The sequence below is a fragment of the Panthera onca genome, chromosome B3, assembly GCF_046562875.1.
Source record: "Panthera onca isolate mPanOnc1 chromosome B3, mPanOnc1 haplotype 2, whole genome shotgun sequence".
Classification (NCBI taxonomy): domain Eukaryota; kingdom Metazoa; phylum Chordata; class Mammalia; order Carnivora; family Felidae; genus Panthera; species Panthera onca.
The window spans coordinates 135393653-135415759 of NC_138344.1; the positions used below are offsets into that span (position 1 = coordinate 135393653).

The 22107-nt window shown below is 42.3% G+C and overlaps 3 protein-coding genes across 5 annotated transcripts; 1 reads left to right on the top strand and 2 right to left on the bottom strand.

Moving 5' to 3' along the window:
• Nucleotides 1–1137: 1137 nt before the first annotated feature.
• On the bottom strand, nt 1138–3092 carry MOAP1 (modulator of apoptosis 1). The gene is made up of 2 exons (XM_060620608.3): nt 2880–3092; nt 1138–2783 (listed from the first exon to the last, which is right to left on the bottom strand). The coding sequence occupies exon 2, from the start codon at nt 2665–2667 to the stop codon at nt 1609–1611; it is 1059 nt and encodes a 352-aa protein (XP_060476591.2). The 5' UTR covers nt 2668–2783; nt 2880–3092; the 3' UTR covers nt 1138–1608.
• Nucleotides 3093–3144: 52 nt separating this feature from the next.
• LYSET (lysosomal enzyme trafficking factor) lies at nt 3145–5422 on the top strand. 2 transcript variants are annotated; one of them, XM_060620611.2, is made up of 2 exons: nt 3145–3208; nt 4087–5422. In XM_060620611.2, the coding sequence occupies exon 2, from the start codon at nt 4103–4105 to the stop codon at nt 4496–4498; it is 396 nt and encodes a 131-aa protein (XP_060476594.1). In that variant the 5' UTR covers nt 3145–3208; nt 4087–4102; the 3' UTR covers nt 4499–5422. The 2 variants fall into 2 exon arrangements, with proteins under 2 accessions (XP_060476594.1, XP_060476593.1); XM_060620610.2 differs by lacking the exon at nt 3145–3208 and adding an exon at nt 3215–3662.
• Nucleotides 5423–18244: 12822 nt separating this feature from the next.
• Nucleotides 18245–22071, bottom strand: GON7 (GON7 subunit of KEOPS complex). Of its 2 annotated transcripts, none has more exons than XM_060628634.3 (2): nt 21780–22071; nt 18245–19114 (listed from the first exon to the last, which is right to left on the bottom strand). In XM_060628634.3, the coding sequence occupies exons 1-2, from the start codon at nt 21982–21984 to the stop codon at nt 19020–19022; spliced, it is 300 nt and encodes a 99-aa protein (XP_060484617.1). In that variant the 5' UTR covers nt 21985–22071; the 3' UTR covers nt 18245–19019. The 2 variants fall into 2 exon arrangements, 1 of the variants encoding a protein (XP_060484617.1); XR_014137852.1 differs by having other exon boundaries at nt 19004–19114; nt 21765–21893.
• Nucleotides 22072–22107: the final 36 nt, after the last annotated feature.

Sequence of the window (22107 nt, forward strand, 5' to 3'; positions counted from 1 at the left end):
GAATTCTGGCCCCGCCACTTACTAGTTGTTTCGCCTTGGGCAAGCATTTTTTAACCTTTCTGTGCCCATTTCTACAAGCGAGAAGCTGAGTTTTCCTATACTGCAGGATTTTTAAGATTACATGAGAAAGCATATGGGAAAGCTTTAATTTCATCCAGTCTGTCATGGACAAGCACACAACCTTCATCTCTTTCCTTTCACTCCCCAAATTCGACATACGGATGCATTGGTTTCCACTGATGCACTAATTTGTGTGTGATCTTGTTCATTCCACTGTGCATCAATACAAGGTCCCCTGGCAATCTCACTTAGAAAACTACTCCCTACCCCTTGGCACTAAGAGGAAAATATCCAAGGGAGTAAGATTGTGTTAACCCTGGTGTTTTTCAGATTTATGCTTTTGGAACCCTTTTTTTGTTTATTTATTTTTGAGAGAGAGAGAGAGAGACAGAGACAGAGCACGAGCGGGGGAGGGGCAGAGAGAGAGGGAGACATGGAATCTGAAGCAGGCTCCAGGCTCTGAGCTGTCAGCACAGAGCCCGACGCGGGGCTTGAACTCACCTGAGTCGAAGTCAGACGCTTAACCGACTGAGCCACCCAGGCGTCCCGTGCATCTCCTACTTCTTTTTTGTTTTTTTTTAAATGTTTGTTTATTTTTAAGAGAGAAAGAGAGACAGAGCACAAGCAGGTGAGGGGCAGAGAGAGAGAGGGAGACAGAATCCGAAGCAGGCTCCAGGCTCTGAGCTGTCAGCACAGAGCCCACGGTGGGGCCCAAACTCATGAACTGTGAGAACATGACCTAAGCTGAAGTTGGACACTCAATCTACTGAGCCACCCAGGCGCCCAAGATTCATTCATTCATTCATTCATTAATTCATTTAGAGACAGACAGAGACAGAGCACAAGCGGGGGATGGGCAGAGAGAGGAGACACAGAATCTGAAGCAGGCTCCAGGCTCCGAGCTGTCAGCACAGAGCCTGAAGCAGGGCTTGAACTCAAGAGAGCTGTGAGATCATCACCGGAGCAGAAGATGGATGCTTATCGGATGGAGCCACCCAGGCGGGGCTGGAACCGTATGTTCAGATGAAATCTCTCTTGGAATCTTGATATAAATAAAACAGATTTTTTTAAAAAAGGTCATTTTATCAGCATTCCTTTATTTTAGAAGTTCACACAGGTCATCTTATAACACCTATTAAAATGGCATTCGGCACGGATGTTCTGATGACACATATCAGGAACCTGGGGTTCGAGGGAACAGCTGACAAACTTATCAACCTCAGCATTTGATTCCGCCTCTTGTTCTGATTGCACAGAATCAGTAAAATTGTGATTCAAACAGAAAATACCTTAGCATCTTAACCACTGCTCATATCTTCATAATAGACAACACAAATCTAAAATCTATAATAATCACATCCAACATGCTATCTTTGCACCTGTTACCACAGAAGCTGACATCTCAACGGTCAGCACATGCAACTGAGCCTTGCCTGTCCTCTCGGAGCACCATACGTATGCGGTGCCAGACCCTCTGCACAATTTTATATGGCAAATTCACAGGGGTAAATTTAAATACATAAATACTAGTGCAGAACTACATCCTTCCTAGTCTATGACACACTTAGGAAACATTAACAGAAGGGCCTCCTCCTCCTCAGCTGCCTCTTCATCCTTTATCAGTGCCAGTAATTCCAAAAAGCCAGGGGCGGGGCCGTCCTTTGGCACGGGAAGCTTCCTGCGAAGCGTTCTGTGGATTGCTCCGGCAAAGATTTGGTCTAGGCGGGCCTGATTCACAACATCTTTCTCGATTGCTCCTCTCTCTACCAGCTTCTGTAATAAAGGCTCCAACCTTAACACGTAAGCGGACAGTTTTTCTTCATCCTTCTGATAAGTGGTCAGATATCTGACCTGCAATTCCCTAGGATTGTCGATAACCCCAAAAACCTGCTCAAGGGCCCGCAGGCATTCAGCGACTGTAATGGAAGGATTGTTTATCTTAAGGACTCGAATAACATCAAATCCTGGGCCTCTAAGGCTCTCTAGCAATCGCCTTCTTTTCTCTGCATCTGACACCTGCCATGTCTTCATCATCTGAGTGGTATGAAACAGCCAAGATTCAAATTCTTCTTCTCCTGGTTCTGGAGGATCGCTGCCTGAGAACACTCTCAGCTTTTTGTATTTCAGGTATTGCAGGGCAGGCTGAAGAGCCTCATCTAATGCCTGTGCCAACACAGGGGCCTGTATTTCTGGGATCCTGTCCTGGTCTAGGTCGGAACGGTCGTTTCCATATCCAAGAGCTCTGGTCAACTCACCCAGTGTTGTACCCTCTCCCTCTAAGAATTCGTTTAATCTGCTTAAAAATTCATTATCCGGGTCCGGAGGCTTAAAGATCACTCTCCAGACACCCCCTTTTCCAGGGATCTCCTTAGGGACCAGAGCATGACTAGTCTCCTCGGTTAGCCCTACTAAGGCTACATTCCAGTTCTCCACCCGCCGGAACATCCTCCCCAGCAGTGAGTACTCGCCCAAGGGCGCTAAACCAGCCCGCAGAGCCTCCTCGATTTCCGCCACAGTGCAGGTCGGGGGGATGCCGGCAATCAACAGCGCCTTCCGAGGGTTCACATCCATCCCCCTGCACCAGTCTTCTAAAAGTCTCAGCGTCATGGTGCTCAAAACAACGGATTTAAATTCTAATTTGGCCGGGGTACTGATGCCCCCGCAATTCACGGCGTTTCTCTGCGGCACCCCAGGTAAGTGCCGTCAACGTCCCGACCGGCGGCCTGCGAGGACAAAGCAGTCAGGTTAGCTGCAGGTGTCAGTGACCCCGGCCCCGAGAGGCCCCGCACCGGTCCCACTGCAACAGGCGGCCGTCTCACCCTCTCTGCGGCCGCGGGCGCCCCTCGCCGCTATCCTCCGCCAGGCGCGACCGGGGTACGGCGGTCCGCCCCGTAGCCGCGCTGCTGTCCGCGGTGAGCCACCGGGGACCGGGCCGAGGAGCTCCGGAGTCGCCCGGCCCAGACGGCCGCCCCCGGAAAGGGATGCGCCCCGACCCCCGGGGTCGCAGCTGCGGTCCCCGGTCCCGGCGCGCGGGGAGGCGGCGCGGCGTCACGACGGGGAGGAGCGCGCGCCCTTCCGGCCCGAGCCGGAAGTCCCGACCGTGGTAGCATCCGGGACGGCGGGCGGGCGGGCCAAACGGGACAGGAAGGTGAGATCCGGGAGCTGCTCGTTCCTGCAGGCTCGGCCGGTGGCCGCTGTCCGGCGCTGGGTTCCCGGCGCGGCGAGGCGGAGAGGCCCGGGCCCGGCGCCGCCCTCGCAGCCCTTGGTCGCGGCCGCCGGCGCTGCACCGCGGCGGGGGGCGGGGCCGGCTGCCGGGGAGGCCCGGGGGGCTGGGGAGCCTCCCGGCCCGGCCGGGTGACACGGGCTGGGGCTCCGGCCGCAGCCACAGTGGCCCGGCCGCCGCGTGACTGGCCGCAGTCACGCTGTGCTTAATCACAATTAGCTTGTGCTCCGGGCTGGCCGCGCTCCCATTTCTCCCAGCCGGTGACCCCGGGGATTTCTCTTATGGTGGCTTTCTCTGAAATGCCAAAACCACCCGATTATTCAGAACTGAGTGACTCTTTAACGCTTGCCGTGGGAACAGGAAGATTTTCGGGACCATTGTAAGTGTTTAAGAGTTACTGTCTTAACTTGGGGGCTCCGACATTGGTTTGACTTGGAGAATCGAATGTTCACGTAAAACATTACTGAAACAGTACTGTTTAAGCCAGAAAGTATTTGAACTATAAAAGTGAAGTGTTCCGTAGGAAACCAGTTTAATTCCACTTTCTCAAGGGAAGTTGTGCTGGACCCGTTTCAGCCGGAATATAGTGATTTGATTTTTTTCTGTGGGAGTCACATAAAAAGCACTCTCAATATGCAGTGAAACCTTACTTCTTCGTAATTATTACATAAAAGAAGCTGTGAGTTGTTTACGTTTCTTGGAAAATGTAAATCTAATGATTTTGAACTTTAAATGCATTAATGGAATAGTTGCCATGACCGCCTTACTAGACCCTAATTTGTAATTTTTTTTTAAATTTGAAGGCACAGAGCATGGAGAATGATGAACTTCCGTCAGAGGATGGGATGGATTGGAGTGGGATTGTATCTGTTAGCAAGTGCAGCAGCATTTTACTATGTTTTTGAAATCAATGAGACTTACAACAGGCTGGCCTTGGAACACATTCAGCAGCACCCGGAAGAGCCCCTTGAAGGAACCACATGGACCCACTCCTTGAAAGCTCGGTTACTCTCCCTGCCGTTTTGGTTTTGGACGATTATTTTTCTGATCCCTTACTTACAGATGTTTTTGTTCCTTTATTCTTGTACAAGAGCTGACCCCAAAACGGTGGGCTATTGTATTATCCCCATATGCTTGGCAGTTATTTGCAATCGCCACCAGGCATTTGTCAAGGCTTCCAATCAGATCAGCAGACTACAACTGATTGACACGTAAAATCAAGTAAAATCAAATCGGTCACCATTTTTCCTTACAGTACAAAACTGCCAGTGCTATATGGAACCTGATCACAAGACTGCAGTTTCTTCACAGATCTCAGGAAGTTGTGGTGGGGCAGAGGCTTTCTAAAAAGTGTGACCAGGGGGCTCTCTTTATCGGAATAATAATGACTTTTTAAATGAAGCCTGAGATACAGTACTACAGAATCATGTTGATGACTTCAGCTTTTGGAAGTAAAATCGTGTCTGTTATTTGCATTCTTTAGAAACTTGAATAAGTACCTGAACTCCTATTTTTATTCCACTGTGCAACATAGTGATGATTCAGAAATTTTTCCTTTGGGGAAGAAAATAAATATGAAAATTTCCATTGTGCTTAATGTAAAAAGGTCCAAACATGGTCATAAAATTTAAATTTTATACAGTTACCTGGCTTGCTTTAAAATTCTTCAAACTAAAACACCAGTTCAACCTTGTAAACTAAGCCAACTATTTATGCTTGCTTGCTATCAGTTTGTGAGAAATTGGCATACAATTATTGAGGTGATGGCTGTCTTGATAAACAAAGTTTGTGCTTCCTTTTGGTAAGGCTACTGGCATTATCAGCATTATTAATGCCTTTGGTTTTTTAAAAATTACTTGGGAAGAAACTCCATGTTTGGAAGTTGAGAAATCTCACACACGGAAGATGGAAACGAGGTGTTCAGTGAAAATATTTCGTCCAGTCTCTGTCAGATGTGTGACACCACTCTAACATCCTACCAGGTCATCAGCCTTGTGAGTTTCTTTTCTGGCCTAAGGTCCAGTCTTCAGGCAACAGGTTAACTGCATGAAGATGTGATCCTTGTACTTCCTCCTTTGCATTTGTACTTCCTACCTCATGTCTGGTACCAATACAAATAACTAAAACATGGAAATCTCAGATTTTAGGATTTTTTTTCTTTTTCTTTTTTTTTTCTGGGTGGGATCAAGATGTATTTTTATACAGTAATGGCATTAATACCAAGGAAATATTTTACACGAATAGATTTTAATAATAACCATAACCTCTTTTGGTGCTTATTCTGTTGGGCCTTCTTCTAAGAGCTTTACACGAATTAACTCATTTCATCCTCTAAACAACCCTAAGAAAACAATTATCCAGGCTTTACAGATAAGGACACTGAGGTAGAGAAGTGAAAAGTAACTTGCCTGTTAAGGTCACACACCTGCTAAGCAGCAGAGCCAGGGGTAACCAGGCATCTGCTTCCTTTGTTCCTAACCACCGTCATTTGCTTCTCACAAATGACACGTTTCACGGTATTCTCTTGTCTAGCTAGGCCAAGGAATGGAAATGGCATTATGGAAAGGTTTTTATCAGTTTGTATGAGCTACCGAAAATCTAAATGTGTTCTACCAGCCTCAGCGTTGAAGTCTGATTTGGTTCGAATGGAAGGCTGAACATTCCACAGCAAGCTTTCCTCGAAAGATAGAGCGGGTATGTTTGTTGCCTCAAAAGCGGCAAGGTCAGATCCTTCTCCAGGCAGGCAGTCTCACTTTCCCTTTACTTCTTCCAAAGCTCTAGTGACTGAAATGATACATCTTGTGCTACAGTACACCGAAATCTTCCAAGTAGGCAGCAATTTGAAATGCCTTTTTCTGTGAGGGTCGGGTAACCCAATCACTTGGCATCTTTTGAGCACTTAACTGGTAGTATGCATACTGCAGATACCGCTTTCTGAGCGATTTACCCCTTTTCTGAGTGATTCTGAGTGAACATGAGGAAACCTGAATTAAGCACAGGAGTTAAGAACTTGCCCGTGGTTCCACAGCAAGCACGTGGAAGACCCAGGATATGAATCCAGGCTGTCTGGCTTCAGAGCTCCAGCTCTATCATTCCATTATACTGCTTCTCAGAAAAAAAGAGGATAATTTGGGGGAAATCATTGAGCAGTTTCTTTATTTGGTCACTCTTGAGGCAGTGGTAGTTTGAAAACGATTTAAGAAAACGATTTCAATTTTTTTTCACTTTATAAATGCTTGACATAATGCAAGGTTTGTGAGCTTATCATTTGTCTTATTAAATAGTAATTGCTTTTTATTGAAGTAGATTTTATCTCTTATACTTCAAATTGTAGTGTTTGGGGATTTGGTAAGTAAATGCTCAGTCCATCTCTATCTTTCAAGACCAGATTGCCTTGGTAGTAGAAATATTAAAATAGAGTAGGAGTAATTTAGTACTTCCAAAAAAATAATTACTAAGTTTCAGATTGCAAGGTTCATGTTTTTTGATTATTTAGGAATGAAGTATCCAAGTTGTGAATTATTCCTGTTTTGTCTATGGCTATTTAATAGTTCAAAGCGCTCTTTATAAAGGGAAAGGTGAAATTAATCTAACTGTATTAGATTGAGGGAGAGGTTAAAACTGACAGATAGAAGACCTGTGTGTTACATTGAGTCATTTGTTTCATATTCACATCACGATACAATAAAGCAGTAAATACTGGATTAGATAAATGGCAAATATAGAAAGTGCTTCAGGGATTTTAGGGAAAGAGCAAGCATCCTAGGATCCATAACTAGCCAATGATATCTGCTTCCAGAAGTGAGAAAAACAGAGTTATATCCCGTAGTGACTTACTAAGTCCCTTTATTTGCAACCACACCTGAAATGAAGTAAAACCTGTTGAGTGCTTTTCATGGAAATATGCCAGATATTTTATTTTTTTGAAAGTGCCAGGATAGAGAATAAACTGAACTGCAGAAACAACATCTAATTCATGGAGTCACCACGTGACCTTTCTCGTTTTAAAGGTGCTACCAGTTTTAAAGTAAAAGTGTGATTTCCTAAGTTTAGAATATGATTCTATTTCAAAGCTTTTATAATTGGTTAAAAAGCTTTTCTTTAACAGAAGACCATGGGGGAGGGGGAGAGAAAAAAAAAGTTACAGAGAGGGAAGGAGGCAAACCATAAGAAACTCTTAAAAAACTGAGAATAAACTGAGGGTTGATGAGGGGTGGGAGATGGGCATTGAGGAGGGCATCTGTTGGGATGAGCACTGGGTGTTGAATGGAGACCAATTTGACAATAAATTTCATATTAAAAAAAACTTTATAAAGTAACAAAATAAAAAAAAGCTTTTCTTTGGGGAGGTGGAATCATGAGATAAAGTACTCCTACGAGAGTAACTGCACCCATAAAATAATCAAACTGGTATGTTTGTTCACCATGGGTAGTAAGTGTTCTAGTCTTATTAAGATTATCTAGTGTTGATTTCCTTCTTGATGGATTTAACATTCTCAATCTCCAAAACACTGGTAGAAAAGCTTACCACAATACTGCATGACTCTTTGCATCAAGTGTGTGCCATCACTTTATAAATTCTCCAATATATTTTTAAGTTCCATAGAATTCTGGACCATGATTGGGAATCATGCATTAGTATTTTTGTTTTGGTCTCAGACAGTGAGTATGTCTTGAACAGGAGCTGTATATTAGAATCATCCAAAGAAATAAAAAAAGAAAGCAAAACTCTTCATATAAACAATGCCAAGATCCCTTCCCAGTTTTCTCAGTCTCTGGGGGAGGAGAACAGACAACTGTGTTTTTAGAGCTCTTCAAATGATTGTACTGGAACCATTGGTTTGTGTGCGTACGTTTATTTTTGAGAGAGGGAGAGAGAGTGAATGGGGGAGGGGCAGAGAGCGAGGGAGACAGGATCTGAAGCAGGCTCTGCTGACAGCAGAGAGCCTGATGAGGGGCTTGAACTACAAGCCATGAAATCATGACCTGAGCTGAAGTCAGATGCTTGAACGACTGAGCCACCCAGGCACCCCTGGGCCATGGGTTCTTAATGTACCACAAAGATTCAACTGTTAGTCATGACAGCTGTATTGGTCTTTGGCACAGCTTCAACAAATATTTTGTGGTAAGTTCACCTGAGCTATTTGAACTGCAAACCTTTAAACAGATGTCTATATATTTTTTCAAGGTTTAAGTAGACATTGTTACAAGGGGGGGGGGGGCCTACAGAGCAGGGTCTTATAAACTGATACATGTGGTCCCAGGATGTCACTATGGAAAATCAACAGGTCATGATTATAGAAGAGGTCATTGTAACTCAAGGCCATGATCCAAGGGAGGCCAGCTAGGAATTCAGCAGACATGATGAGGACAGACCAGACCAGGGATGGTCATGTCACAAGGTGAAGGAGAGGACAGTCCCCCTCACTCCTGCTTCCTGTAGCTCTCCAAATGTGACAAGACCCAGCCCATGGCAGGAGAAAACAAAGCAAGAGGTGAGTCCAATGGTGATGTCCATGGTCCTGAGCTGTTTCTGTAGCAGATTGGCATGGATCCGGGTCTGTAGCCCCAGGAGCCCCATACCAGGCTTGTCAGGCCCTCCACAATAGCAGTGTCAGCATGGACATGGCCTGTAGAGTATACTGCAAACAGCGGCCTGCCGGAGTCCAGGGTCAAGAATGAAGTATCTTTTCTGGTTCTAGTTCCTCTCCAGGTTATCCTGAATATACTTCTATCAGGCTTAGCCTCCCACTCTACCCAAATTGCTCTGTTGTCAAGAGGCCACTGGTCACTTACTCTTAACTACACCAGATGGTCAAGTCTCAGCTCTTAAATTATCCCTTGGCAGTTTTTGACACACTCCCTGTCCTTGAGATACCTTCTTCAATTGGTTTCTGGATTAGTACTGCCAGTAGAACTTTAGTGATAGTGGAAACGTTTTATGTCTATCTGTGTTGTCCAATCAGTAGCCACTAGCCATATGAAGTGAGCCCTTGAGATGTGGCTAGTGTGGCTGAGGAACTGAATTTAAAATTTTAATTCAGGGGTGCCTGGGTGGCCCAGGCGGTTAAGCATCCAACTTTGGCTCAAGTCATGATCTCAGGGTTTGTGAATTCAAGCCCTGAGTCAGGTTCTGTGCTGACAGCTCGGAGCCTGGAGCCCGCTTTGGATTCTGTGTCTCCCTTTCTCTCTGCCCCACCCCCACTTGCGCTCTGTCTCAAAAATGAATAAACGTTAAAAAAAGTTTAATTAGTTCAAATAGCCACATGTGGCTAGTAGCTACTGGGTATTACCCCAGTTCCAGACACTTGCCTGCTTTGCCTTCTTCACCAGCTTCTCCTGTCTCTTTTGCTGGTTCCTCCCTGGGGATCCGCCCAGTTTCTGAATGCTGACATGCCCCAGTTCTCATTTCTATACTTACTCCATTGGTCATCCCATCCAGGCTCATGGCTTTAAGTGCCCAAATTTATATTGCTACCTGGCATCTCTCCTGAGCTCCAGACTTGGGATATTCAACTGCCTATTTGACATTTACTAAGATGTCATACGAGGCATCTGAGATTTGACCTGTTCAACATCAAGCTCCTCATCTTATCTCCACCTACCAAAATCTGCTCAAGGCCCCTAGAAGTCTATCAAACAAATGGCAACATAAAATGTTATGCCTCTCAAAATCCCTCCCATGGCTTTCCTTCTGAGAACAAAAATCCAAGCCCTTAACGTGGCTTACAAAGTCCTAAATAAGAGGCCTTTGACCATTTTCTGCCATTTCTTCTACTACTCTCTCCACTCCTCACCCCACTCTAGCCATTCCGATCTTCCTGCTGATTCTAGAACATGCCAGAAAAACCGGTCTCAGGGCGTATGCACTCAGTGTACCTTCTGTCTGCATGCTCAGCCCTGGCCTGCTCTATTCCTGTCTGCAGACCTTTGCTGAATTGTCAGCTTAGTGAGGCTTCCTCTGACCAGTCTATTTAAATAAAATTAAGCATCCTTTTCCCATGTTTTTCTCCACAGCACTTACCTTCCCATGACATGTTACGTATTTTGTCAGAATCTAAACTCCATGAGGGCAGGGGTTTTGTCTGTTCATTGTTGTATACCCTGTGCCTAGAACAGCACATAGTAGGTGCTCATTAATTATTTACTGTATGAACAATTCTTACTGCCACTGAATACCTCTTTCATTAGACTGCAAAACAATCTAGTTTGCTCTCCAGAGAAAATAAAGGTTAAAGTTAACATTTTCTACTAAGTGTGTAGCCTACCCTGTCACATGTTCTGGATAAGTTCAGTGGCTAAGCTTTTTTCAGGTTTCAGTAGTGATATGTTCTTTCCGAGGCCAAGATTTAAAATGAGTCCATTTACTTTTGCCAACAATGATGTTGGTTGTCTCGGGATTCTCCTTATTCAAGCAGGAAAAAAAAAAAAAATACCACATTCACAAACAAGATTTTAAGTGGTGGTTAGAGCCTTGAGTAATTCTCAAGGTACAATCATGAAGATAACAGTTTCCTAAACCACCTAACATATGCATCAAGTGTCCTGCCAAGCTCTTAGGGTTACAGCACACAATTTTTCAGTATTCTGGTGTTTAAGCCAATACCTTGGCCCGTAAATTACTCATTTAAAGTAGTAATGTGTTGTTATTATTATTTTAAATGATTGTTTTTGAGAAAGCGAGCACAAGCGGGGGAAGGGCAGAGAGATGGGGACAGAAGATCTGAAACAGGCTTTGCGTTATCAGCACAAAGCCCAATGTGGGACTCGAACCCAGTAACCGTGAGATCATAACCTGAGCCGAAGTCAGAGGCTGAATGGACTGAGCCACCCAGGTGCCCCTGTTATTAAGTCTGACACTTAATCAACTGAGCCACCCAGGTACCCCAAAATGTGTTTTAATTTTCATTTCTTTATTTATTTGTTTTATTCATTTTTAAGAGAGTGCAAGTGGGGGAAGGGGAGTGAGAGGCGGACAGGGGATCTGAAGCAGGCTCCGTGCTGATAGCAGTGGGCCTGATGTGGGGCTCGAACTCATGAATTGTGAGACCATGACCTGAGCTGGAGTACTCAACCGACTGAGCCACCCAGGAGCTCTGTAATGTGTTTTTAGAAGTTAGTTCCATCTCCAGCAGAATTTTTTGCATTGGAGTAAAAATTTTTTTTTTAATGCTTATTTTTGAGAGACAGGGTATGCGTGGGGGAGGGGCAGAGAGAGAGGGAGACACAGAATCCGAAGCAGGCTCCAGGCTCTGAGCTGTCAGCACAGAGCCCAACACGGGGCTCCAACTCACAAACCTCAAGATCATGACCCAAGCCAAAGTCAGATGCTTAACCAACTGAGCCACCCAGGCGCTGTGGAGTAAATTTCTATTTAAAACTGTACCCCAATGGCCTTGTCGCTGCCCCAATGTGAGCTACTGCTTTTTAAAAGATTTAAATAGAAGCTTATATTCTAGCGTTCACTGTTCCCTGGGCCATGTCTTTAAATAGAGCAATTCTGATCCCAAAAGTCACCTGAGAACTGGAATAGTTACAGCAACACTGTGAAATTCATTTTATACTTTAAGAATAATGCACTGTCTAGAGGGTATTTTTTCAAGGTTAAGGCTACGTACATCAGTTTTACCAACACTGCCTTTTTTTTTTTTTTTTTTTTTTTTTTTTTTTTTTTTTTACAGTATCTTACCTCACATTAGCTCAGTTTCCTAACCTCTTTAGAGGTCACATTCTGCTCCCTTTTCTGACAAAGTAATGATCAGATGGGAAATGTGGATTTTTTTGGTTTTTAAGTCTAGATTGGTTAATTTTTGCCCTGAATTACTTATGCACCTGGCTGGCTCAGTCAGTACAGCATGCAACTCTTGATCTTAGGATCATGAGTTCAAGCCCCACGTTGGGTGCAGAGCTTACTTAAAAAAAAACTCAACAGTTTCAGCAACATTTCAGAAAGAGTAACTTGTGTGTAGAAAACTACAAAATACATTTAAAAAAATGCAAAGAGTTGAGTGTACAGTGAAAACTCTCCCTCTTCTTCCCAGCCCAACTCCCTCTCTGCCCAGAAGCAGTCTGGCTATCCTTTTAGGTACTACATGTGTATCTCACCAATATTTTCCAATGGCACCATTCTACACACTATTCTGTATCTTGCTGGTTTTCATTTAACATCGTATCCTAGAGATTGATCTTTAACACAGAGCTACACGTTGGCCTTTTTTAATGGCTGCCCCAAATTATTGTATGAATATTCTTATTTAATTAACCAGGGTCTTCTGCCAAAGGACATTTAGGTTCTTTACACCTCTTACTAAGAATAATGCTGCAATGAATAGTGTTGTAAATACATCTGTGCACCTGTGTACCGTTATCACTGGAAAAGTTTCTATAAATGAAACTGCTGGGTCAAAGAACAAGTACATCTAACATTTTTTTTTTAACATTTATTTATTTTGAGAGAAAGAGAGTAAAAGCACAAGCAGGGGAGGGGTAGAGGGAGAGAGAGAAACCCAAGCAGGGTCCACACCATCAGCACAGAGCCTGTCAAGGGGCATGATCCCACAACTGTGAAATCACGACCTGAGCTGAAATCAAAGAGTCAGACGCTTAACCGACTGAGCCACCCACATGTCCTGTACATCTAACTTTTGTTTGTTTGTTTGTTTTTACATCTAATATTTTGACATAAGTGTCAACTTGACTTTTAAAAAAATTTTTTTTAATGTTTTTATTTATTTCTGAGACAGAGACAGAGCATGAGTGGGGGAGGTGCAGAGAGAGAGGGAGACACAGAATCTGAAACAGGCTCCAGGCTCTGAGTTGTCAGCACAGAGCCCGACACGGGGCTCAGACTCACAAACTGTGAGATCATGACCTGAGCTGAAGTCGGTCGCTCAACTGACTGAGCCACCCAGGTGCCCCTGACTTTTTTTTTTTTTTAATGTTTATTTTTGAGAGAGAGAGAGAAAGCACAAGTGGGGGAGGACAGAGAGAGAGGGAGACGCAGGATCCCAAGGAGGCTCCAGGCTGTCAGCATGGGGCCCATTGAGCCCAGTGAGATCATGACCTGAGCCGAAGTCAGACGTTTTTTTTTTTTTTTTTTTTTTTTTTTTAATTTTTTTTTTTTACATTTATTTATTTTTGAGACAGAGAGAGACAGAGCATGAACGGGGGAGGGTCAGAGAGAGAGGGAGACACAGAATCTGAAACAGGCTCCAGGCTCTGAGCTGTCAGCACAGAGCCCGACGCGGGGCTCGAACTCACGGACCACGAGATCATGACCCGAGCCGGAGTCAGCCGCCCAACCGACTGAGCCACCCAGGCGCCCCTGAAGTCAGACGTTTAACCAACTGAGCCACCCAGGTGCCGCTCAACTTGACTTTCAAAGAGCCTATACCAAGTTACACTCTCATCATCAGTATCGTATAGCCCTCACATCCTTTCCAGCTCAACATTACATCAAAACTTTTGATCTTTCAGTCTGTAAAGTAAAAAATGGTATCACATTGTGGCTTTAATTTTCATTTCTTTGAAGTATTACTTTTTTTTTCCATTTAAAAACCATGTGTATTTCTCTTCTCGTGGTTTTGCTATTTCTTTCCTTTGCCCACTTCTATGGTTTGACTGGTATACATGAGATCTATAAAAGGAAATAGTTCTTATTATGTGCTGAAAATGCCAAATACTTCTTCCCTCTTTGTCTTTTAATCTTATTTATAGAATATTCCAAATTTTTCATTATTATGTAATCACATTTACTAATCTCTTCTATTATGGTTTCTGGATTTTAAAAAAATCTTGCTTAGGAAAGACACCTTCCTCACTCTGAGACTATAAAAACTATTACTCTATATTCTTTCTCTTTTAAAAAGAGTTATTATTTAATTTTTTTTTTGAGAGAGACAGAGAGAAAACACACCTGTATGGGAAGGGCAGAGAGAGAATCCCGAGCAGGCTCCTGGCTTTGAGCTTGGAGCCAGATGCAGGGCTTGATCCCATGACCATGTGTTCATGACCGCAAGATCATGACCTGATCAGAAACCAAGAGCTGGATGCTGAACCAACTGAGCCACTCAGGTGCCCCTACTCCATTTTTTTAGTACTTCTGTGGTTTTGTTTTACATTACAAATCTTGATTCCCTGGAATTTATTATGTTCTAACTCATGAGAGATTTAAACTCTCACAAAAACTAGTCAATTTGTTTCTCATTTGTTAAGACTGAAAGTGTCATTTTACAAACATTCTCCATTAGGTGAGGATTTTACATTAAATATCCAGGAAATAATTATCACAAAATGATTGTAATCAATTTCCTCAAACATGTAAATTTTATTTGTAACCATCACATGCTGATTTTATGGCAATGCAGTTTTGAATTTTGAAGTGCTCAGCTACCCCACAATAAGTCCAAACAGGCATTTCTTGTAAACATTTCAGCACAACACACTGATTGACAATTGAGTTTAAAAAGCCTAGGTTTTCAGAATCTCTTATGTATGAAACCTAGGAGTATAGAAGATATTCTCTATTTGTTCAGATTGGACAATCCCACTGAGAAATAGATGTATCTTTAATAGGCTAAATAGGAACTAAACAAAAGTACAATAAACTGAGGGCCACAAGTGTCTCCAACTGATTTTGTCATTTGGAAGAAAACCTAAACTTTATTTCCTTTTAAAGTACAAGTCTTCTCAATAAAAAAAAATTTTTTTTACTATCAATTGAATTTTCTTTTAGTAAAAATTAAAAAAAAATTCTAAGCAGCTGAAGGCATAATTTTTTCCTTCCCCTGAAGGAATAATTCTAATAAAGTATATTTCATTTTTTTATTTATTAAAAAAATTTTTTAATGTTTGTTTTTGAGAGCTCGTGTGTGCACACATGAGCAGGGGAAGGGCAGTGAGAGGGAGACAGAGGATCCAAAGTGGGCTCCAAACTGATAGCAGAGAGCCTGATGTGGGGTTCAAACTCAGAGAACCCTGAGATCATGACCTGAACCAAAGTTGGATGCTTAACTGACTGAGCCACCCAGGCACCCCTAAAGTACATTTCATAATACAAGGTGGGGGGAAGTACAGGGGGCTAGGTACCAGGAAACACACAGCATGAGGACCTAATATCACCTAGGAAGCCAGGAAAGTCTCCTGGAGGAAATGTTGAAGTTGAAGGAAGAACTAGACAGGTAAAGGACGTCACTTGGTTGAGGACTTGAAAGGCAGCCAGTTGCAGAAGCGTAAATCCTCTGAGTATGAACACTATCTCTAAACTGGGGGGACAAAACTTCCCATAATTTTTTCAAGTAAGTTTTCCTTCTCCCCAAATTAATTTTTATTTTTTAAGGTTTATCTATTTTGAGAGAGAGACAGCGTTAGTGGGAGAGGGGCAGAACAAGAAGGGAAGAGAGAGAATCCCAAGCAGGCTCTGCACCGTCAGCGCAGAACCCAAGGAGGGGTTCCAAACCACAAAACCATGAGATCATGACCTGAGCCGAAACCAAGAGTTGGACGCTTAACCAAGTGAGCCACCCAGGTGCCCCCAAATTTTTTAGAAAGTAAGCTCTACACCCAACACGGGGCTTGAACTCATGACTCTGAGAACAAGAGTCACATGCACTAGGGGCACCTGAGTGGCTCAGTCAGTTAAGCGGCAGACTTTGGCTCAGCTGGTGATCTTATAGTTCGTGGGTTTAAGCCCCAATTCAGGCTGTATTCTGACAGCTCAGAGCCTGGAGCCTGCTTCCTATTCTGTGTCTCTGTCTCTCTCTGCCCCTCCCCTGCTCACACTCTCTCTTTCAAAAATAAACATTAAAAAAAAAAAAAAAAAAAAAAAGTCACATGCTCTACCAACTGAGCCAGCCAAGCATCCCTGTTCCCAAGTGATTTTTAAAAAAATCTTCCAACTTTCTTACAAACAGCAACCTATTATAATAGGCTCCACAGAATGCTATTAAAACAAGTATTTCTTGTGACACAAATGCACTTTTAGAAAAACCATTATGTTGCAAATGTCCATATATTTCATATTTTAAACTCCATGTCTCACATTTTAAAAGATTACTTATCTAAGTCGGGTGTTAAGTTTACTTTTAGCTAGGATTGTGAGGTTGACTTTCCTGTACAAAAGTAAACTCGAAAGAAATTCAGAGATTAACTGTGTCCTGCTTGCCTGTGGCAATGTTTGTACTCTTAGGAGTCAGAAGATTAGAAAACCAGACAAGGCACTTCGATACTGGGCCTTCACACCGATCTTTTTTTTTTTTTTTTTTTTAATTTTTTTTTTTTTAATGTTTATTTATTTTTGAGACAGAGAGAGACAGAGCATGAACGGGGGAGGGGCAGAGAGAGAGGGAGACACAGAATCTGAAACAGGCTCCAGGCTCTGAGCCATCAGCACAGAGCCCGACGCGGGGCTCGAACCCACGGACCGTGAGATCATGACCTGAGCCGAAGTCAGACGCTTAACCGACTGAGCCACCCAGGAGCCCCATCACACCGATCTTTTTTGTCACACATGTAGCTCACTTATGAAGCAGGCAGTATTAAAATCAGTATTGTGGCGCCTGGGTGGCTCAGTCTGTTGAGCGTCCGACTTCAGCTCAGGTCATGGTCTAGCAGTCTGTGAGTTCAAGCCCCGCGTTGGGCTCTGTGCTGACAGCTCAGAGCCTGGAGCCTGCTTTGGATTCTGTGTCTCCCTCTCTCTCTGCCCCTCCCCCAATCATGCTGTCTCTGTCAAAAATAAATAAACATTAAAATTTTAAAAATCAGTATTAAAATTAAGGAAAAGATCAATCAGACCTATAACCCAGACCTCAAAACACTGGGCCACAAGCACAAATATCTTGATATTTCTTCTTTATTAACATATTTACTAAACAAAGAAGGAAAAAAATAAAAAAAGTTAAAAAACGTAAAGAAAGCAAAATATTCAGGAGCAAAATCCAGCTATTACTTAAAAAATATGAACTATTTTGGGGCACCTGGCTGGCTTGCCGGGGAGAGCATGTGATTCTTGATCCTTGGGTCATGAGTTTGAGCGCCACATTGACTGTAGAGATTACTAAAAAAATAATAATAAACTTTAAAAAAGAAAAACTTAAAAAACATATGAACTATTTTAACTGTGCTGGTAAGTTTTTTTAAAGGATTGTATGAAGAAAAAGATTATCATAAGTCAATAACTGAGAAGTCCCAATACTAGAGACATTATCACAAACTAAACAAGGCAATTTCTGACCATTCATAGAACTTTTCCTAGTTAGTATTTTTTTTTTTTCCTAGTTGGTATTGTTTTGATTACATAAGAGCACTTAGTGGAAGGCTGATGTTCCAAGCAAAACAATACTTCAAAGATATGAAAAGGTATCAGGCACCTCGTGGCTCGGTCAGTTAAGCGTCCAACTCTTGATTTCAGCTCAGGTCATGATCTCACAGTTGTGAGATCAAGCCCCACGATGGGCTCATGCTGACAGTATGGCACCTACTTAGGATTCTCTCTCCCTCTCCCTCTAGCCCTCCCCCACTTGCATGTGTGGTCTGTCTCTCTCTCAAAATAAACATTAAAAAAAAAAAAAAAGACATGAAAAGGTATCTAAATTCGGTTTCCTTAATTGTATGTACTTTGTAAACTATAGATTTCAGAATATGTAACTGGGAAAGTACTATGATAATCTGCTTTTGGGGTTTTTTGGTAATCTGTTAAAGGCTATGTGTACAACCCATCTCTGCCAATATTTAGCTCAAATTCAGGGCAACACCTCTTCTAAGGTTCAATTCATCTTGGAAATAAGTCATATATAATCTGTAAGGTTACTTCCAACTCTAAAATTCTATAACTATTTGTATTTCCTTAGATACATGTACTTGATTTCTTTGCATTTTAGCTATCTAAATGAATCAGGAAACATGCACAGGAAATAAAAAATGCCTTGGTCCCATCAACAAGCCGAAAAGGAATACACACACATATTTTAGGAATATATATGTATTTTAAAGGATTCAACAGGCCTTTGGGGTAAGCAAAATCAAAGCAAGGATACAGGATGAGAAATACCTTAAGTTAAAGTCAACATAGATTGTTTAAGACTTACATTTGTGTTTATATACATAACATGCTACAGCATAAAAGCACGCCCAACTTCGTTCTCTTAAGTTACAAGTTAAATGTATATATTCACTGAGTGGTATCACCTCTGGATGTCTATACACTGGGTGTAAGTATGGACTCCAGGTTTCCTTGGGTCTCTCTCCGGGCTCATCTCCCTCTTCAGTATTTCTATTCCCATTTTCCTTCTTCTTACACAGATCTGCCATTCTTAAATCTAATATCCGATTTTCTCCACTTACATCTTCTTTGAAATGTTATTGTGCGGGATTATGAGGTGTACTTTTTATAACAAGCAGAAGCCACAAGATGTAGACATCACACAACTTAATTCAATGGTTATTTAAAAAGTAGAAAACTGAACAAATATTCAGTTGCCAACTTAGAGGATTTTATATAGCATTGAGTGTTCTAGTTATTTCCACAGTTATCAAATTTATTTCTCACTCAAGAAAACAGACTAAACATTTATTATATCTTTCTTTGGTGGAAACAGAAGATATATTTTTTTCTTTGACAAAATTGTCCTAGGGGAATAAAACAAATACTTTTCCAAATTAGAGCACCAGTCTTTCCTAAATGTCAGCGTGTGATAATTCAGATAGAGTAGCAGTCTTTTAAAATTCATAAAACCTATTCTTAAGATGGTGGTTTGGGCCGTTTTGCAGATGGTCCATCTGAGTTAGTTCTGTTATCAGCGTTATTTTCATCTTCTGCATCATCTTCATCATCACCTTTTAAAATAAATATTTGTGTGACAATATGTTCAGTGGTTCAAAGAAAGAGATTGTTAAAATGGTTGATACTGAGACCATTTCACTTTAAGGATTAATTAAGTTATGCATACGTTGGATTCAAAGTATGTATGGTTAAAAAGATTTCAGGAATTTTGGTGTTTAAAATCTTTCTTATCTGCCACTTTTTTTGGAGATATAATCTATACACCATGTAACATTCACTCTTCTAAAGTGTACAATTTATTGATTTGTAGTATACTCCCTAGGTTGAGCAACTGTCACTGACATTTAATTCTAGAACACATTCATCATCTGAGAAATGGCACACCAAAACCAATTCTCACTCCCCTTAGCCCTTGGCAACCTCTAATCTACTTTCTATCTCCATAGATTTGTCTGTTCTGGACATTTCATATAAATGGAATCCTAAAATATGCGACCTTTTCTGTCTGCCTGCTTTCACTTCACATGTTTTTGAAGTTCACTCACGCTATAGCCATTTACCGGTGCTTCATTCCTTTTTAGTGTTGAATACTACTCCATCGATGGATACACCACATTTTGTTTATCGCCTCATCAGCTGACGGACATGGTGTTGTTGCCACTTTCTCGTTATTATAATAATGCTGCTATGAATATTCATGTGTAAGTTTTTATGTGAACGTAGGTTTCCAGTTCTCTTCGGAGAAGTAGGAGTGGAACTAGGAGTTCCTAGGAGTGGAATTACTGGGTTATAAGGTAACTTTAACTTCCTGAGGAACTGCCAAACCATTTTCCAAAGAAGGTGTATCCTTTCATATTTCCACCCGCAATGTCTGATGACTCCAATTTCTTCACATCCTAGCCAACACCTGTTATTGTTCTTTTTGATTACAGTCATCCTAGTGAGCGTGAAGTGGTATTTCCTTGGGGTTCACTAGGATTTCCCTGATGGCCAATGATGCTAAACATCTTTTCACGAGCTTATTGGCCATTTATATATCTTATTTAAAGAACTGTCTATTCAAATCCTTTCACATCTGGTAACTGGATTGGTTGTAAGCCAATTTTAGTACTGAGTACTTTTTAGTACTGAGTTCTATCACTTTTCTTTAGTAACTGGTACAATTTTAAAGTTTGGTATATTTGTTGAGATCAAATTCACAGAACACAAAATGTGCCATGTCAATCTCGATTACTTTTAACAAAGTAAAACCTAAGCTTTATGGGGTCTTCATTAAATAAACAAAAAACATGTCTTCTGATACAAATATACTACTGACCTTCCATTAATAGGTGGCAGTTATTTTCTCAACAAGTAATGATGTTTTAAGAAATGGCTCTAGCTATACTCATCCTTACGCCAATGATAACGTTTTCAAGAGATTACAGAAGTACTTGTGGAGCCAAGAAACAGGACTTCATTCTCAATACATTGGTACTCCCAATTAATATATTCATGGAACCAATCTATTGTCTGAACTCAGTGTAATGTTCTGAACTGGCTCCTTCACATAATACACAAGATGCAAAGTACAGTACAGTGTAAGTCCCTTTAGAGAGGAGGTAAGTCCTGACTCCAATATTTAATTCTTTGGCCCTTCAGCTCCAGGCAAAAAAGGTACCTACCTCTTTTCGTATTCAAGACAAGACTTAAATTTCACACTTCTCCTTTCAAACTGCACCTTCTAAGTTGGCATATGGAAAGGAGTCCCTGGGAGTTAAGACTCCTTAAACTGAAATCTTCAGAACTTACTCTGAAATTAATTCTAAAATTACTTATTTTTAAAAAATTTGAATCCAAGTTAGTTAACATACAGTGTATTAACGAATAGAATTTAGTGACTCATCACTTACATATCACATTCAGCAGTCATCCCAACAAGTGCCCCTTGCCCATTTAGCCCATCCCCCACCTGACATCCCTCGGGCAACCCTGTTTGTTCTCTGTATTTAAGAGTCTCTTATGGTTTATCTCCCTCTCTGTTTTTATATTATTTTTGCTTCCCTTTCCTTATGTTCATCTGTTTTGTATCTTAAATTCTACATGAGTGAAATCATATTTGTCTTTCTCTAACTTATTTTGCTTAGCATAATACACTCTAGCTCTATCCACATTGTTGCAAATGGCAAGATTTCATTCTTTTGGATCGCAGAGGACAGTCTTCTTAACGTGTTTGTAACTTCATGAAATTTTGTAAATTCATGTAATTTCGTTAAATTACAAATACGTTAAGAAGGTAATACTCCTTTTCATCCTTCAACACCCAGCTCAAAAGTCATGCTCTCTGAAGCCTTCTTGGGTCCTCTCAGCTTGCAATAGTTACAGAGGGCCCTGGGGTCATACTTCCAATCTGTTAATAAGTATTTGCTTGTCTAACCCCCACCAGCCTGAGAGTTTCAGAAAGCCAGGAACTGAGTGGCATTCACCTCATTCCTTCTCAAGAGCGCAGCCCAGTGCCTGGCACAGAGCAGTCGGCACTCAGCACGCTTTTTGTGATACATATGGAAAGAGAGTCGTCAAACGCTTAAGCAGAAGTAGCGCAGATAATACGGCGGTAAGGACTAACAATTTTTAGTTGGGATTCTTCTTCCCCCGAGGCTCACTTGCTCCAAGACGGCCACTCTACCCGGGCTCCCCTGCCCCGCCCTCCTGTCGCTCCAGCACCTTCTCAGGGCTCACCGTCCAAGGCCTCTTCTGGAGCCGCCACCCGGTCTTGCGCTTCCTGCTGTACCAGGGGGCCGAAGAGTTCTGTCACCAGGTCTCTCATCTGGGCCACGCCAGACAACAGGGTCTCGTAAGGATCGGCGTCGGCCGGCACCTCACAGGGCACCCGCAGCCGCTGCTGTTGCCCATCCAGCCCGACATACTCGCCCAACAACTCCATGGCGATGGCTGAGCTTCAACAGCCACCGACTTCCAGGCGCCACCCGGAAGCGGAAGTCAACTCGCCGTGGGCGCAGCCCGGCGCAGGCGGGAGAAGGGAGAGGAGTGACTTCCGTTTGTCGGA

Bases quoted from the DNA above. Each gene is read 5' to 3' on its own strand.
- MOAP1 (XM_060620608.3), bottom strand. From the start codon at position 2,667: ATGACGCTGAGACTTTTAGAAGACTGGTGCAGGGGGATGGATGTGAAC.
- GON7 (XM_060628634.3), bottom strand. From the start codon at position 21,984: ATGGAGTTGTTGGGCGAGTATGTCGGGCTGGATGGGCAACAGCAGCGG. The intron at 19,115-21,779 runs GTGAGCCCTGAG...TTATTTTAAAAG, and splicing joins TCCAGAAGAGGCCTTGGACG to GTGATGATGAAGATGATGCA.
- LYSET (XM_060620610.2), top strand. From the start codon at position 3,565: ATGGTGGCTTTCTCTGAAATGCCAAAACCACCCGATTATTCAGAACTG. The intron at 3,663-4,086 runs GTAAGTGTTTAA...TTAAATTTGAAG, and splicing joins GGAAGATTTTCGGGACCATT to GCACAGAGCATGGAGAATGA.